Below are 18,268 nucleotides of genomic sequence, written 5' to 3' on the forward strand. Positions count from 1 at the left end.
TTTTTACTCTGCTGTATGAACATCATAAAACAAGTTACAAATATTAATTACCTAGATTCTATATTCAATATACTTTCATATGTATTTGCATATATTACTTAGCCTTACAAATAAAAGGTAGGATGCATACTTACATTTTGAATAAAAGGGAAAATTTTATTAAGAACAAAACAGTTCATTTGTCTGTTCATGTGTGCATTCAAAGAAAAATCGAACCATTTTTCTAAAAGGATTCAAGAAAATATATTTAGAATTTCTTTTTCAATTGCACCACGGATTTTACTGTCATACAAAATGTTAATAGAATGTATGTGTTTACAATTAATGCACATTGTAATTATTATTTAGATTATCATAAAGCCTTTATAGGATGGACGTTCATTATATGTAGTTTATAATAGGAGATCATATGGATTGCAACATTTATATCATAGATTCAAATAGATTATATAAAACAAATCTCTCTGCATTTTTTCACAATACCCATCTAATCAGTATGAACAAATTATTTTAAAAAAAATGGACTCGCAAGTCTGTTAAATTTACCAATGTTAAAATTAATAAAAATATATGTTTTTTTATCAGCATATAAATATTAGTGTATTCATTAATCATTTCAAAATAGAGTGTTAATAAGCATGTCATGTTTAAACAAATTAGTCCTACCAATATGCTGACAAACTTAATTTTTTTTTTTGCACAAATGCATTCAATTAAACTTAATCTAAAACCAAAACTATATCATTGATCTTGTTTTCAAATATATACATCACATATTACATCACGCATTATAGATTTGTGATATATACAGTTTATCATATAAATAATAGAGCTGAACAATATTATTGAAAATAAAATACTTCAACTGCCAGAAACTTGTTATAAAATTTATACATACATTCTAGTTTTTATATAACAGCATCTTTTCTTAAAAAATTGCATTACATAATTTTCTGAACATTGATGAGAAAATATTAAACAAAAGTTATAACACAATAAATATTATTTAATGTTATTACTTAACACATAAAAAACATTATAAATTTATTCGAAAAATTATTTATCAAGATTTGAGTAAATATTTAATTTATAATTCATGCAGTTCAGAAAATAATATAATGCTTTACAAGATAATTTTGCAACAAGTTAGTTCCAAGCATTTATGTAACCATAAGCAGTGACGGAAAGTAAACCTCTTTCAGTATCAAATATTGTTCAGATTTTCCAGTCACAATAAAGTATTGTACCATTTGAGGCTGACATAAGATTATTAATCAAATCATTGAAAATCTTTCAAATATAGCAAATGCTGCTATTTTGAAAAAAACTGAAGAGTATAAATATTTTATACTACAATTTATTTATCATTAAATATTCTATAATGAATAGTATGTTAACTATTGTCAATTAATATCTGACAGTATGCTTTATTAATTACAACTATCTCATGATTATCCTTAAGTATATTACTAAAATAAATGATGAAAGATTCTACAAAAACATCAAACACGACAGTTTGTTTTAAATATTACAGACTCATACATTATATAAATAGCCAAGGTGCTATACTCGCAAAAAATTAAAAACTCCTTATAAAAAATAATCTAAAGAAAGAGTAATCAATTTAAATATTATTAATTTATTTTGAATAGTATCTTAATTTTAGAAGGTCACCAAAAAATATTAAAATAAAATTGTGTTAATTCAAATACATTAGTTATTAGTTATTCATAGATCAAGATTAAATTTTTATTAACAAAATACGAAAGATGTTACTTACAAATATTACATTTTGTTTTTAATGATGTATAGTTAATATATATTATTATTAACTACATTAAATAAATAAAAAGTTTATAAATATGCTATCTATTACCTATTTAAATATCACTAATTTTCGTTTTTTGAAACAGTTAATAAATGGCATCTTAATATTAAAACTGAAATACAAACATGATACATAAATCTTAAAGTTATACTTTTCATAGCCCACTTCCAAATGTATTGTTCAATTTAGCAATTTGCACAAAAAATTCACACACATATTTCAAAAAGTTTTACAATTGTTCACACTCTTTTTAACATTTTTCACTGATTGAATTTAAATCATATTGCACATTTTATCATACGCCAACAAATAATTTAATAAAACTCACACAATTCTGATAAAAATATACTAGAAACTAGAAAAAATAGGAGAAAATGTTATTATTCAAAAGTGGTTTACCAATAACAATCTTTTTTATCCAAACAAATGGTAATTAAAATAAACAACAATATTTCATTATAAATTTATAGCTTGAGAGCCATTTAACAACCAAATTGTAATCAAGTGCAATATTAATAAGATTATTTTCAAACAAAACAAGCAAAAGACACAATTGAACTAAGTCTATTTTCCCAAAGAATGATAATTCAGAATGTTATACTTGTCCAAATGAACTAGTGATTGAATCAAATTATTAATTTTCTATAGCGAAATTACCGCACGTCTACCGCTGGGCGGCCGCCTCCGCTGCTACCTCATTATTGCTTCCGCGTCCCTCGTAATCCATTACTTCCTGGTAAATCAATTCTTTCCACTGCTCCACAGTATGTTCGCGCTCATCCACGCTGTGGTCGTACGGACCAGGAGCAGGCTGCAATCAGGCAATGTATTAAACAACAAGTCGAACAATATTGAAAATTGTTGGTTTGTTTTAAAGAGCAAAGGGTTGAATGTTAAATTTAGTACAAACTACAGTTGACTACCTCCGGAGTCAGTTATATGTACATCTACGTTTCACGTTTTAGACGATATATTGTTATTCTTAAGTTAGATTCAACTTATAATATAAAAAACATACATACATAAAAGGTTACATGTGGATGAGTAGCAAAGAACCAGCTAAACCTTTACACTGGCAAATAGTAAATGAAATATAAATTAAGTTAAATAAAAAACGCAATTTTACAAGAAATAAATTAATAGTATTCCAACTCTGTTGATGAATATTTTAGACAAAATACCAAAATACTAAGGTTATATACATGTGTGCTTATAAAATTTGTATTTCGCATTGGTTAAGTAATGTAGATGTAGCTATTATTCCATAAAATTCCTTTAAATTTTAAAACAAGATATTGTATCTATTTGCCGCTGGTTGTTCCTTTTTACACCTGTCTATTGGGTAAAAAGTGACAGATAAGAAATTTTAGAAAACTAATAAAAAACATATTTCTACAATTTGGAATTAACTTAATTTTACTGAACATTGTTTGATACATGTTATACGTTGTAATGTAGTTCATTTGGTTTGGAGTAGACACTATAATTACTGAAAGTCAAGTTGGGCTTTTGTGCCCTGCTCTACCTATTATTATTTCAATTATAGCTTTGTTATTGTATATTAGCTCTTTAATTCATTTCATTCTGATTGTTATAAATAACTAGTGGTGCATGGCATCGTGCTTTAAGGCAAATTGCTGGAACTTTCCGTACCATAATTAAACATTCCAGGTAAAAAAAACAGTAGCAATAAATATTGATCAATCATTAATAACACTTGTTTTAAATATTTTCAAATAGATAATTATAAATATTTGATCTTTTATCACTCATACATTATATAGCAACGTTCTTCTCACATAAAACATGAACATGCCGAATAGGAGATCTATCAGAGAATATACTGCTTATGATTAGAATAACGTATATAAAATTTATACATTTTTAAAATAAATTATAAATGTAAAATTTGTAATTAAAGTATAAAACTTTGTATATTTTTAACTTTAAAAAACATTTTTTTGCTGATAATTTTGATATTTGTTTGAAATGTAGAAGTGAACTTGAAAAATTAAAAATCTTGATACAGAACTAAAAATTTTTTTAACAAAATTAGTACTCATTTTTTAAAAAATTATTAAATATCTGATAATTTGATGAACATAATATGTCTAATGATCATTTTCGACCGCTAAACATCACTTTTTTTCACTTTTTCCTCTATATCTCCAAAACCGCTAGGCCTGTCTTTCCAAAAATTTAATCAATTCTTCATTTCGTCAATATAAACAAAATGTTTTTTGAATCATTCAAATCGGTTAATTCGTGCACCCGAAATCGTGAACAAAAAATTGTATCCAAACATACATACACACACACACACACACACACATACATGCATTTATTCTAAGGTATGCCGGAATGTTCAGAAACCTCGTAAACGTAAAGATATGCAAAAATTATTATTTTTTATTTTTTTGCCATTACTATAACTTACCCTATGGAAAGTTAAATATAATTGAAAAAAATGATGTAATTTTAAATATTTTATTAATAAATATTAGTTTTCCTTTCGTGGTTTAATATTTTGATATTTCAGTATTTTCATTGCCTATCTTTCGGCATGGAATATGAGATTTGTATGCATATTGAAATGCTTAAATAGTAATTTTTTGTAATAATATGAACAAATGTGTTTGAACTGTTTATAGTTCTAGTGTATAATTCTTAGTCACATGAACAACAAGCTATTGAACACATTTACATTTGTATTGGGTATTAGGTTCCAGGGTGGACGGAGTTGCGGTTGTAACTCCTCTCAGAAGCGAAGTTGTATTCTAACTGATCCGGCTTAGAATATGATAAGCCCAACTCTAGTACAAACTAATTGAATAATATACAATAATATAACTTACAGCGTTGACTTCTCCTTCATCATACCACACATTTATGTACGGGTGTAAAAGCGCGTCATCGACTGATATCCGTCGTTCTGGGTCGACAACCAGCATGCGACTGAGCAGATCGCGTGCCTGACTAGCTTTCAGTCGATTATGCTCATTACTGTCGGATGGGAACAAGGCGTCCGGGAACAATCTGTCGAATGAGTAGCCCTGGTAACGCGGCCTGTTTTCAACGTAATTGCGAACCGTCGGCTGCAGGCGCTGCATGAAGGCCTGACTAGGGGTGCCCAATTGTTCTAGAAATTTATCAAAATTTTATTTATTTATATATATATATATATATATATATATCAATTTAAAACAATAAGTATTATCTAAAGGGTATCATCTAATTCCTAAATTTTCAACTTAGTAACTAAAACACTTCTACTATTCAAAAACAAAAGTATTAATAATGCGATTTTTCCCCATGAGGCTGGCTAGGTTAAATTTGGCAGCTCAAATTATATATTTATTATTTCTAACATTTTTCAAATTCCAAAATATTTGACAAATTAACTGTGTAGCTCACGTCTTGCAGTGTGCACAGTCGTTCGAATCGATCTCATGAGGAGTATATTCGTCAATAACAGTGCAAGTCGCGCTGGTAAAATATCCGATAAAAAATATAGGTTTATTTTGCAAAATTGAAAAATGCTTTCATTACATTCTACTTCTTTGTTAACATAATCATATATAACAAACATATTGCACTAGAAACGAATTTAATTCAATATTAAATATTTAAAAAAATATAAAATAAACAGTAGAAAAAAATTATTAGGTTAACGATGCCTGGTCAGGTCGAAGTCAAGGAAAACCCTGATGGAGGACCGTAGCAATTCTAACGTGCTAATCGATCGGAACTGGTCATAGGGGCTAAAGACTAATTGAACCATCTAGTAGCTGGTTCTCTCTGAAGTTTGCCTCAGGATAGCTGGCACTTGAAGAGCCAGTCTCATCCGGTAAAGCAAATGATTAGAGGCCTCCATAGAGGTTATCGGTTACTTTAAAATATATCCACTTAGGACAAGGTTGCTTAAGTCGTACTCCGGCTTTACTCTCTCTGATGTAAATTACAACATTGGGTACCGTTAAATAGAACTATTGCCTTCTTATTTACAATTAGAAGGATATCAAACTATGTGAAATATGTGACTTGAGAAGTTTCTTACAATATTTTGGACTCAGTTGTAAGACTTTTAAGGTAATAATAACATATGATTCTAATGGTTTTTTCCTGGAGCTTAAGACAAAGTAGGTAAGACAAAAAATAATGGCTTTATCTCGGACTCATCTTAATGGCTCATACTTAGCACCCTGCGACTTAATAGTTTTTAAGTATATTTGTTACTTGAAGACTATTCATTCACTTTAAGCTTTAGTTTAACCAGATAACTTGCAAGTATTAACTGGGTTAGCCTCAAACTATTCTGAATACCTTCAAATTTGAAAAGATTTTTCGTTTTTGTCCGTTTCAAAAATTGCAATCTAACTAGCCAATGGTTCAAGTATTATATGTTCGACGAGTATACTCCCCAATACACAAATTTCCGCTACCTCTCCATGACGAGTATATTCGTCAATGACAGTTAACTAGTTAATAATTGAGTTTGACTTGGTAAATAATAATTAAAGAAAAGTTAATCTCAGACTTAATACTATATATACTTTTAAGTAGTAGATATAACTAAGTCTATAAGTGGTAGGACTAAGGCGAGTTGGCGCTTTAATCAGCGGATACAATGATTCTGAATATAATAATACCTAGAAGAACTTCTTCATAAAGTTAAGTTGTCAGAACTAGATATTAGATTTATCTGATTATCTTTCCTACTTACCAATAATTTTATTCCATTGATCTATATGATCAGTTCCGGGAAACAGCACACCTCCGCGTATCATTTCGCCCATGATGCAGCCAACAGACCAAATGTCGACATTTTCTTTGTATCCCATTCCTAAGATGACTTCTGGTGCGCGATAATAACGCGTCACGACATAAGGCGTCATCATGAACGTTGTGCCGGCAGTACGTGCCAGACCGAAGTCAAGAATTTTGAGTGTGCAGTCGGACTTTACGACGATATTGGACGGCTTTAGATCCTAGGCAATTAAATAGGAAATATTTAGAAGGGTAGTAAACAACATGATGTTTGAAATACTTATTGATTAAAATATAAAAAATCTTAACACTAGATTTTTTCCAAATCTTACATAAAATGCCTAAATTTTCGACGTGTGAAAAACGCAATATTGACGATGCACTATCAATAATACGTAAAAGAAAAATTACACAAAAAACCAGAGAAATTAAATTAAAACTAGGATGCATTAACACCATAAAAAAGTGAATCTCATTATATGTCAGAATATGGAACAAAAAGGGCAATTGTTAGGTTTGGACTATGATCAAATTCAGAATATGCAACGTTATATTTTTTATTACTAGAGATATAGGAGAAGTATGGACCAAATAACATGGTGTTTTGTTTTCCAATTATATTTATTTACTTATGAATATTATATTCGGTCGCAATGGATTTACTGATCTTAGAATCATTGATTACCAGTAACATAGTCTTTAAATTAGGTAGAAACTATAATAAAAATTTATTAAGGAAAAATATAAATAATTACACAATATTTTGTCCGAGAAATGGCATATAGAGTAAAAATATAATGAAATACTAATTTTCAAGACAGTTCAAAAATAAATTATTTGGGACATTAGTTAATAACGCATGAGCCCAAAGGGAACAAATCATATATCTCAACCAGCTTTCGCCGGCCTTAGGAGAAGATAATATAGTTATTTAAAATAAATTCAAATTTCATCTTTTTACCGTTTGATCCTTTTGTCTGTTTTTAGAAGTAGTTAGAGCAAAAGTAAAAAGCATTTTGACATACTTTAATTCTCTTTTTTCGATCTCGATTGAACTACCCTGTAGTTCTTATAAAATAATACTTTGTCGTTTTGTCCAAAAGTAAACAAAAATGAATGAACAATAAAAATTCTATCAAACAACTGATAATTGCAATAAAATTGATCAAAATCACTAATAAATCAGTAGCAGTCCATTTGTTTCAATAGAAATAATTATCCACTAAAAGTATCAAGAAGTTGTAAGTGGTAAAATATACAAACCCTGTGGATAATGCCAGCTGAATGTAAATGTTTAATGCCGCATAGCATTTGATAAAGTAAATATGACATTCGCTCATGATCCAAGTCCATCTGTATAACTTGACACAGATTTGCATCCATTAATTCCATCACTAAGTAAACATCCTGAAAGTCTTCTAAGCTTCTTTGTGGCGTGAAGGCATTTAACAGTCCAATAATCTAAAAAAGATAAAAGAGAATAAATACCACAGAATTATGAATAATTGTAAGATAGTAATTTTCAATATAAACTATGCATTTGTAAGATGTAAAAAAATAAACTTATATGTGTAAAGAAAAAATATTCCTTGTATGCAAATTCTATAAAGAAAAAAAAAACAGGAAATAAGTTGAACGCTAATGAGCTTAAAAACTACCAAAGAAAAACATAATAAAAATAATTATTTATGGTTATTAGCAATTGAAGACAAACCAAAATTATCTTGAATAGGCGTACAAGTTGAGAAGGATTAAGAAGTTTACAAAATAGTTTAGGAAAGCGCTTATATGTCGATTTTTTAAACATGTCAAAAGTGTTCATAAATATTGTCATGGGAGTAGCCATGGTTTCGATAGGGAGTAGCAGACCGAAGTAAAGTTTCAACAATAAAAATAACCATTTATTAAAAATTCTTAGATCATCGAATAGTGAACGTAAGGTCTCCTTGCTGTTCTCTCTGGCTAAGCCCAAAAATAATACTAAAAAAAGTTCAGTGGTGTATCGCAAACGTACTTAATTCGTTACGAGAGGAAGTTTGTTTAGTCCTATCTCCCTTTTTGCCCATGTAACTCCGGAAACTGTAGTTTTATGTTTAACTCTCCTCTTCAAAACTTATCGGAAATGATAGGCGTGAAGGTATGATCTTCATTATGCCATCGCGTCAGTCATGCTTGAAAACTTAACATTGATGATTACTTGTACTTCTTTTGATTTAATTAAAAAACTCTTTATGATGGCATTTGAAATCGGCGGACTGCCCTTTTTCTAATTGGTGTTTGATAATCCTGTTCCAAAATTTTATTAAAATCTTTCAGGTGTAAAGATGAATTATCCAATAACGAAAATAGTAATAAGTATATTTTCACAGCGAGAGCAAAAATTTCCATGGTCGCAAATAACTTGGGATATCGAGGCTTTCTGATTGATATTGAAACTAAATGAATAACATATTTTTGCAACCAGTAAGTATTTTGTCTAGTATGTTGTGAGAAGCAAAGTTCATTGTGATGCATCAAAAAAAAAAAGTCGCCAATTGTGCGAGGCGTACGTAGTATTCGAGGCACCACTGCATTATGAAAAACAAAATTATCTAAAATAAAAAACTCACATTTTTATGATTGACAAGTTTCATCAACTTGAATTCGCGATAGGCTCGTTTTGCGTGGGTCACATTCTGGAACGGCCTTGACAGCTTCTTGATCGCAACATTCTGTTGAGATATGGTATCAAACGCCGCACTAAATTGAATGAAAAATATTAATTATTAATAAAAAAATAAACAAATGCAAAGATAATCATAGAAATTTACAAAAGCAATAGAATATCAAAGTTCATGCAAAGACCATTCGTTAAAAAGCAGTAATAAAATTAAAGTATAATCAAGCATAAAAATAAAACTATATCAGAAACATCTATTTCATGCATGCATGCTCAAAGTTTCTATTATCAATCTACCTGCACAGCAAAATAACCTGAAACATTTTCAAAGTTGGGTTAGTTATGAGGTTTGCAAAAATGTTGAATTTGCATTGTGAAACAGTTATCGTTTAACTGGAAGTATTTATTTTGTCCAAATTAAATAATAATAAAAATGTCTAATATATAAAATATAGAATATCAGATTTTCCTTTTAACAAAGCTATGATAATTTGATACCTGTATGGAAAGAAGCACATCTCAACTCTGAACGTTAGATTTCCCTTTCAGATTATTTTCATAACGTGAAAAAAATTTGTTTATTTTTACAATATAGAAAAAAATTGAAGAAACATGAAAATTACATGTATGTAAGTGAACATATATAAATTAATTTGTATATTAATTTTTGTAGTACAGCGCTGAAATAACATTATTGTAGGGAAAAAAGATAAATTAGGTTTTAGTTCATAAAATAATGTAATAATACACAAAGATCATGCGAGAGAAAGATCATAACTCCATGATATTAATGAAGAATCGCAATCTGTTGAATGAGGCACATTAAATTTACAAAGCATTTAAGAGTTTATTAGGCTATGCTTAAAGAAATTGCAAGAATCAAAGGGGTTTGATATTAGAATAATTTGCAATAATGTGTTATTAGTATTGTTAGTTCAGTTAAAAATAATACCAGATGCATTATCCCGATAATATAATTTATATATACACTTTTTAATAATAATTATCGTAGTTTATAATTATAATTACCGTCTTAAATCTTTAAATGAGTTTTATTATCAGAACAAAACATATCATATATGTATAGAATTATAAGAATTAAGCTAAACTTGATAATGCACTTCGCTCATCTTTAAAAATGTATGAATTGAAATGTTCTCTTAGTTTGGAATTGTTAAAAAAATCGTTACAATTCAGCAATCAAAGCTTATTCCAAAGTCCATATACCTAAAATTTATGAAAGTCCTTTCGTCTTGTCGGCATTTGATACTTACCAGACGGATCCTTGCGCCCCGACTCCTTTGGGATTCAAGTTCTGATATCTGACAGGCACGCGGAACACGGTGTCGCCGAATTCCCATGCAGCAAAACCCGTGTCCAGGCCGTCCATGGTCTTCAAACTCTCACCAGGGCTGGCGCACAACACTGCCCGTTACGCACTCACCCCTTTATTCTTTTGGTATATTAAGACGATATGGTATCCAAGGAAACGAAAGCAAGTACAATGGTTTGTGCAGAACGCTAGCTGAACGTTAGATATCATCATTTCGAATTCGATTTATATTTTAATTTTTACATGTTTGTTGAACAATATAAATAAGTTCTTTATATACATTTTTTTATCAACAGTAATATATGCATAAGTACATATGTCAGTATAATTAGCATTCATGTTAGTTTGGAAAAAAGTTGACCAATTTGACCAACTATCGAAGAAATTGATGATTGAAAAAATATTCTATAATTTTATATATATTATTATATATATATATCGATTTTAGAAAATAATTATGAAGGAAAAGAGTAAGATAATATAGAAGTCAAGAATAATGCAGATTTTGATTATTCGGTTCAGTTATACTCTTTGTCATAAAAAACGGTAAAAAATGTTATCTATTACAAAATAGTAATTTCACATTTGACAGACAAATAAGACTTGATAGAGCTGGTTTGGTTTTCCTCTTGAGCTCTCACGTAAAAAAATTTGAGATAATTTCGAACTATTATTGTCATACCTTCGATACTATTCGATCGGAACCATGCAACAGTGCTCAAATAGAAGATATCAGATCAAATTTCATCATGTAACAGATTTGCACACATACAAAATTAATTAACAACAGTAATTTAAATAAACAATATAACTAGATCTATGAAAAGAATAAACACAACGATGCTTAATGCTAAAAATAAAATTAACTGCAAATTATATTTAACTATATATGAAACAAAATTTAATAAACATGCATCTATTGATCGTTTGACTAAGGCATCCTGAATTGTATTTTTTTTTTTCAATTATTTGTAAACAATTTACTTCAGTTTATGTTTTTTCCAAACACATAACTGGTAGTTTTCAAGGATTTCAGATTTGTTATTGCATATAAAGTAAATATGATGAATTAAGTAGATGTGAAAATGAAAGTTAATTGAAAATTGTGAAAGATAGCAAAAATGCAAAGATTTGAAATTAAAGATCATGTAACAAAGTATCAAGAGTGAAATTAGTTGAAGTAAAAAAACTTAAAACTGAACTAAATGCTCCATAATTAAACAAATTAAAAATAATATTCCACTTATAAATATCTAAATATAAATCAGTATGCATGCGCCTAATAATTGTTATCAATTCTAGTTCGAAAATTAGAATTATTGAAGTGAAAAAAATCTGATTTTAATTTACAATATTAGAAATATATAGACGTATAAATATATACTCAAAATCAAAATTGCGAACTAGAACTGATATTATATTCCAGTGAAATTGTGACAAAATCATTAACATAATTCGAATATATAGTTCACTAGATGTTTCAGGCATATTATACATATATACATATGTACACACACAAATATATATATATATATATATATATATATATATATACAATGAGTTCAAAAATATACAATAAGCAGCTTGTTTCTGTCACATCAGCATATGTCAATAGTTTTTAAAGATATGGTGTATCAACTATACACAAGCTCAATAATTTCATCTGATCAAATAATATTATAGAATTTGCATTCATAAAAAAATTGTGTACATGGCCAATAATGTCACATTTTTTTATACAAAAGACCATTTATCAATTGCTAGTTTGGCAAATATAAACAAAGTGAAAAGTAGAGAAAAAACAATAGTGAAATCCATGTATATTTTTTTATTATAAACATAATATGAACGGAACATATATAATGGAGCGTTTTAGGTCTGAATTTTTTTACTGTGCTCCGATTTGCATAACATTTTGGAATTAGGTTCATCTTACCTTGATACGTGGAGTCCGAATTGTTTTCACTTTTGAACTTGAGGGTAAGATGAACCTAATTCTAAAATTTCATGCAAATCGGAGCACAGTAAAAAATTCAGAGTTGATACCCTTTTTTTCCTCTCCGTTTACTGCACTTATATATATATATATATATATATATATATATATATATAGAACTTATAATTATTCATAGTTTACAAAATGTTATTCAAAGCATAGCAAACACAATTATTTAGTCGACAAAATTATTTAGCTTGTGATTTTTCGAAAGTGCAATATTATATTTATACGTATAAATTTCACTATGATTGAATTCAGTATTTTATTCACTATTTAGTAAAAAAAAATTATTTAGTTTATAATTTGCGCTTGATATTACACATCGAGTATTCTCGCTTTCAGCTAACCGGAAAATATCAAAACTAATGAAATATTAAGTGTAATGATTATTCACCAGACTATTCCCTGTGCTCCTGAGCCTATTGGCTTTAGATTCTGGTATCTCTTGAGGATGGTGAACTTGGTGTCCCCAACCTCCACCGTATAGAAGCTGTGGAGGCGCGACGACATTGTCACACGCGACGCCGGACGGAGCGCGATCTGTATTCGCGGCCGCTTGAGCTGCTACTGCTTTGTTGTCTAAAGTCACAAATTGAGAAATTATATCTCTATCATTATTTCATTTCTAAGATATTATTAAATGTCAAGAAAAAGCTAGTTACTAAAATTCAGAAACAATCGCAATAAAAATGTAAAAATGATTAACGTATTATTTTATCATAGATTTTTAATTAAAAGTCAAACGACAGTGTTTCATACCAACGTGTTTAAAATTCGACTACAAAACTGTGGTAATGAGTTTTTTAAGAAGTATTTATTGTTTGTGCTTAACTCTTACGTAGACATTTTTAAAGGGGTGTTCTAGTCTAGAAGTGTTAAGAAATCACTTTTTTATATTTTCTAACAATAAATTTACCTATTCAAGAATTTATATAAGGGAGACTTGGGTACGGTTTTGCAACGGTAGTGACATTCGTTATAACAGCTAAACTATCCGTGTAATATTGCTTTTAATCCGCGCTTTACATTTTTTTATTTATTTATCATACAAAATACAATCTGTTTTAGTGAAGACATTTAGTAATTGATATGTTATAATATATAGTTTATTTATAAAAGTTACCTATTCGCGCTTTACATTAACATGATCTACAGGTCGCATTGTTTTTAAAGAGTCAAAAGTAAGTTTGTTGTTGTCTCCAAAAGTGTGGGTTGGGGGGCGGTCGTGACAAATTTTGTGGGTAACGGTTGTAACATATTTGTTATATTTTTTTAGATAACTGAACTAAGGCATTTTGTAGTGCGAAAGAGAAAGGAAAAGGAAAAAGCAATACAAAAAAAGATTTTTTCTGGTTCGTGGAAGCTCATATTCTTAAAGTAGGGATGGCGTAAATTGGATCAAGTGCCAAGAAAGTCGTTTCAGGTAAAATCGAGTATATCTAAGTATATTGATACATAGTTATTGTAATATTTTGTCTAATTAGTAAACTGATAATTATTATTAATTGACATTTAGACTGATTTTAAAAAAAATAATAAGACTAGTCGTGATAGTGACTTATTAATTATAAGAAGGGAAGTGATCGCATAGTTCAGTTAATTTTTTGTTAACATTGTTTCAAAAGTTACGTTTTATTATATTGTGGTATAATATATTCATATGCTTTGTGATTGTTTAAATATTGTTAGCTTCCCGTATAACCTATGTTTGTGCCTAAAACATCGTCAAACCGTCCACGATTGTGACGCTCGCCCATTTATTGTATGATTTGATTTTGTAACTTCTCCATCGTATTAAAGGATAGCATTTCAGTATTCCTTCATAGACAAATATTCAAATTATCATTTAATTTACTTTTCTCCTAGCTAGCTGGTAAGGTAAATCAACAAAATTATTGCTGATCAAAAAAAAGTGGCACAACTGCACCCAGTCTGACCTACAAGATGATTTAAAATTTCAAATATTTTCGGAGATATAGATACATTAAAAGAGTTTGACCACAATAATCGACCTCTGTTGAAGTTTGGAATGTTATTAAACATGTTTAGGTTCAGAAATTTAAGAAACAAAAACATGGATCTCCGAACTCTTTGAATTGAAATTTGTACCAAAACATTATTATTACGCGAAACTTTGAACTCGTTTTTCCCGCAACTGTCTTTTTCGGTAAGGATACCCACGATTTCTCAACTTCTACTGAACCGACATTTTTACAGGATCTTTTTTATGGATTTCTCTTTATTATGATATAAGCTTAAATTCACTATATCACAGGTCAACAAAGAAAATGGTGCAAACGATTTTAATACTGTTTTTAAGTATATTTGGGGCGCTGATTTCAAAAATGACATTGGTTTTTTTCTATGAGCTTTAGTTTTCAAGATACGATATATATGATATATTATGCGATATTAGGTGCGCAACTAAGTTCTCGCTGTTTTTTTCGATGAAAATGTAACTTTATTATAAAAAAATGCATCAATTGAGTTCGATACAGTTCTCCAGTGATGGTTTCACTCGGTTTCAACAGCTCATAACAAATAACACCGACCTGGTCCCACCATATGTAGAGCATAACCTTCGAAGTGAATATTCGGCCGAACCGAGATTTTCTCGTCTTTGGATTGCTGTAATGTATTCATTTTTTATCACCTGTCACGATGTGATGAAGAACCTCTTTTTTTCTCGCCGCTGGAGCAGTTGTTTACAGGCGAAAAAACGACGCTCGACGTCTCTTGGCTTCAACTCACAAGGAGCCGAAGTTTCTTGCTTCTAAATCATCCCCGACGCATACTATAGCTTGGAAATGGCTTGATGGGTAACTCCTAATTCTAAAGCAAGATCTTCTTGAGTTTGGCACGAATCCTCTTCGAACAAGGCCTTCAATTTAGCGTTTTTGAAGGTTTTGGCCTTCCTTCACGAGGGTGGTCGTCAACATCAAAATCACCATTTTTGAAGCGACAAAACCCCTCATGGCATGTTGGTTCGCTCAGAGCAACATTTCCGTAGCTCTCGATGCACTTTGCTGCCGTTTTTTTTTTAATGGAAGACGAAAATCAATACTCCCCGCAAATGACGATTGTTAGGCATAAAATTGGACATATTCACTCAACCAGAAGTATATAATGCAAAAACGAAATCAATTATGTGTCACCGCAGTTTGTTTACTTACTCTAAGCTTGCTTCAAGACGTTTTGGATTTGTCAAAAACGACCAACCCTTACTGATAAAGCCATATACTGACAAACAGCGAGAACTTAGTTGCGCACCTAATATAAGGAACGAAAGTAAAAAATAGTAATACAATTCAGAATGTTATTGTAATGAGATATGCCCACTCGTTCATACAAACTTACAAGACCCATTCGGCCTTAGTTGGGACATTAGTTGACACTGTGAAAAGTTCTTTTCCGTGACGACCTCGAATGGACCTGGTTTCGGCAACTTCTTTGTATCTCAAAAACTAGAGCTGATACAAAAAAATGGTTTGCAGATTTGAAATCAGCGCAAAAAATACTATAAGAATCAGCTCTAACATTTGAGGCACCAAAAAAAAAACTTTTTTTTGTTGGCCTGTGTATTCAAAAAATCGAGACATTCGTTATTTTATGCTTTTTGAAAGTTGCCCGTAGTTCATAAGAATGCGACATTATTCGAGATTTTTTTTTTCAGATGATTTGGAAGACCAAAATCAAGTATGCGGTTACGTGTCAATTTTTTGAGAACCCCACTTCATCTTCTGCTAGATTTGAAACTTTGTAATTTCATTTTTTCTGCATTCTTACGACAATAATTAACTTATAAAAATAGTTTTTTAAAAATATTGTTTGTTTTTTTCTTACAAACGGCCTTTCAAAAATTATAAAATTCATGCACCTAAACTAGAATACCACGTTAAGTATATGTAAAACTTCTAAATCGAAGTTTATATCTGCTCTTACTTTATTAGCTGGAATTATAATTATAACAAATGTCTATGCTATAATAAAAGTTTAGATATTCACAGAGAAGTGACTTACCATAACAAGCGAATGGCCATGGCTTTTATTAACACTAGAGAATATATCAATAATTTTGATCCTGCAACAAAAGAAAAAAAAAATTTAATTTCAGAAAGAGTGTTTAAATTCTATAAATATAATAAAAATGTTGATGAAAGCAGATACAAATGAGATAATATCGTGTCTAATATATGGGTAACCTGGTTATTCTGAAGAAAATATTAATAAGCTCTTGAAAATAAATCAACCGTAAGCAAATATATTGACCTATATGACAGTAGCCAAGAAAAAGGATGGAGGAAAAGGGGGTCATTATGCCTTGGATTCTAGAAACGAAGGAGATTTTTTAATAATTTAAGTACATTGCAGCTTATAGAATATGAAAGGTTATGTAGTTCTGATTGGGGTTGAAAAATTAAATAAAAAAGTACTTTAAATGTTATATAAGATTTTATACAATACTACAAGTCATCCTTAATAAATAAATGATTGGATTTGTTCTGTTTGATATTAATATCTTTTCTTCTTACTATTATATTCTGCCATAACATTAACTAGGGAATGCAATACCGGTATACTAGTACACCAAAATACCGGTATACCGGTATACCGAAATACCCGATTTTTCGGCGGTATTTATACCGGTATTTACTCTAAAAATACCGGTATTTTTGGTATTTTTACATAAGGGCTATCTGATACATAATACACTAAAGTTTAAATTTCTCGGAACAAATTTATCTTTAAATTCCATGATCGCATAAACAGCTATATCTTTAAGTGACTTTATAGGATAAACAAATGTCAAATATTATCTCAACTCGTCATTAAACTGAATATTTATTGCTTTACTAAGGGTTTCATATCGTGTTACAATAAATAGAATTAGACTGATGGATAATGATGTTTGTTTCATGTTATGTAAAAATGTAACGGTTTTCTAAGTAAAATTTGCGCCAAAATATTTTATGTCATACAGACTCATAATCAACAAAATATTACTAAATATTTTTGCTTCTTATTACAATTATAAAATTATTTATCGAACACGTTTCGAAGTTTGAAAATACTATAGAACCATCACATTGTTTTAAATAACAATACTCAACAATTATAGTATCTTATTATTTATCTCGATAAAGTATCGAATCCTAAATTAGTGTGGTAAAATTACTTTGTTGAAACATTGGAGATTTAGCTAATTTAACACATCGGATACAGACAATACAGTTTATTATAATAATGTAATATGATCTTTTATGAGTTTTTGGTCTTCCTTACTCATAAGATAGTTTGTGGTGAAAAGATAATAATACTGATATACTCGATACTGATAATGAATTAATCAAATTGGATATAGTTTTGATAAATTATTATTAAAACAATAAACTTATTGTTTTATTATTGTTTAGTTGAATATAGTTGTAGTTGTATATTCATTTTTTTATATTTGTACTAGTAACTCTCAATTTTGTTTACGTTTGTTTAAGATAATAAAAATACCGGTATTCCGGTTTTAAAACGAAAAATTACCGAAATGCCGGTATTGAAATTTTTCATCGGTATTGCATTCCCTGTCATTGACTAACTTTAATTGTTTTTTTTTCTCATGCAACAATAGCTTCATTGTTACTTAATTGCTATTTTAAGTAAATAAAAAAATTCTATTAATATTCATTG

The 18,268-nt window shown here is 29.4% G+C and overlaps 1 protein-coding gene across 2 annotated transcripts; it reads right to left on the reverse strand.

Moving 5' to 3' along the window:
- Positions 1–2,485: 2,485 nt before the first annotated feature.
- On the reverse strand, positions 2,486–16,667 carry LOC113376689 (stress-activated protein kinase JNK). Of its 2 annotated transcripts, none has more exons than XM_026616698.1 (7): positions 16,607–16,667; positions 12,981–13,165; positions 9,205–9,334; positions 7,859–8,056; positions 6,552–6,816; positions 4,684–4,967; positions 2,486–2,639 (listed from the first exon to the last, which is right to left on the reverse strand). In XM_026616698.1, exons 2-7 carry the CDS (start codon positions 13,094–13,096, stop codon positions 2,493–2,495), a joined length of 1,140 nt encoding a protein of 379 aa, XP_026472483.1. In that variant the 5' UTR covers positions 13,097–13,165; positions 16,607–16,667; the 3' UTR covers positions 2,486–2,492. The 2 variants fall into 2 exon arrangements, with proteins under 2 accessions (XP_026472483.1, XP_026472485.1); XM_026616700.1 differs by lacking the exon at positions 16,607–16,667 and adding an exon at positions 10,529–10,779 and having other exon boundaries at positions 12,981–13,118.
- Between the last annotated feature and the right edge of the window lie 1,601 nt (positions 16,668–18,268).

The sequence above is a fragment of the Ctenocephalides felis genome, unplaced genomic scaffold, assembly GCF_003426905.1.
Source record: "Ctenocephalides felis isolate EL2017-DRISC unplaced genomic scaffold, ASM342690v1 CF-g0.4_SCAFFOLD_01886, whole genome shotgun sequence".
Lineage (NCBI taxonomy): Eukaryota > Metazoa > Arthropoda > Insecta > Siphonaptera > Pulicidae > Ctenocephalides > Ctenocephalides felis.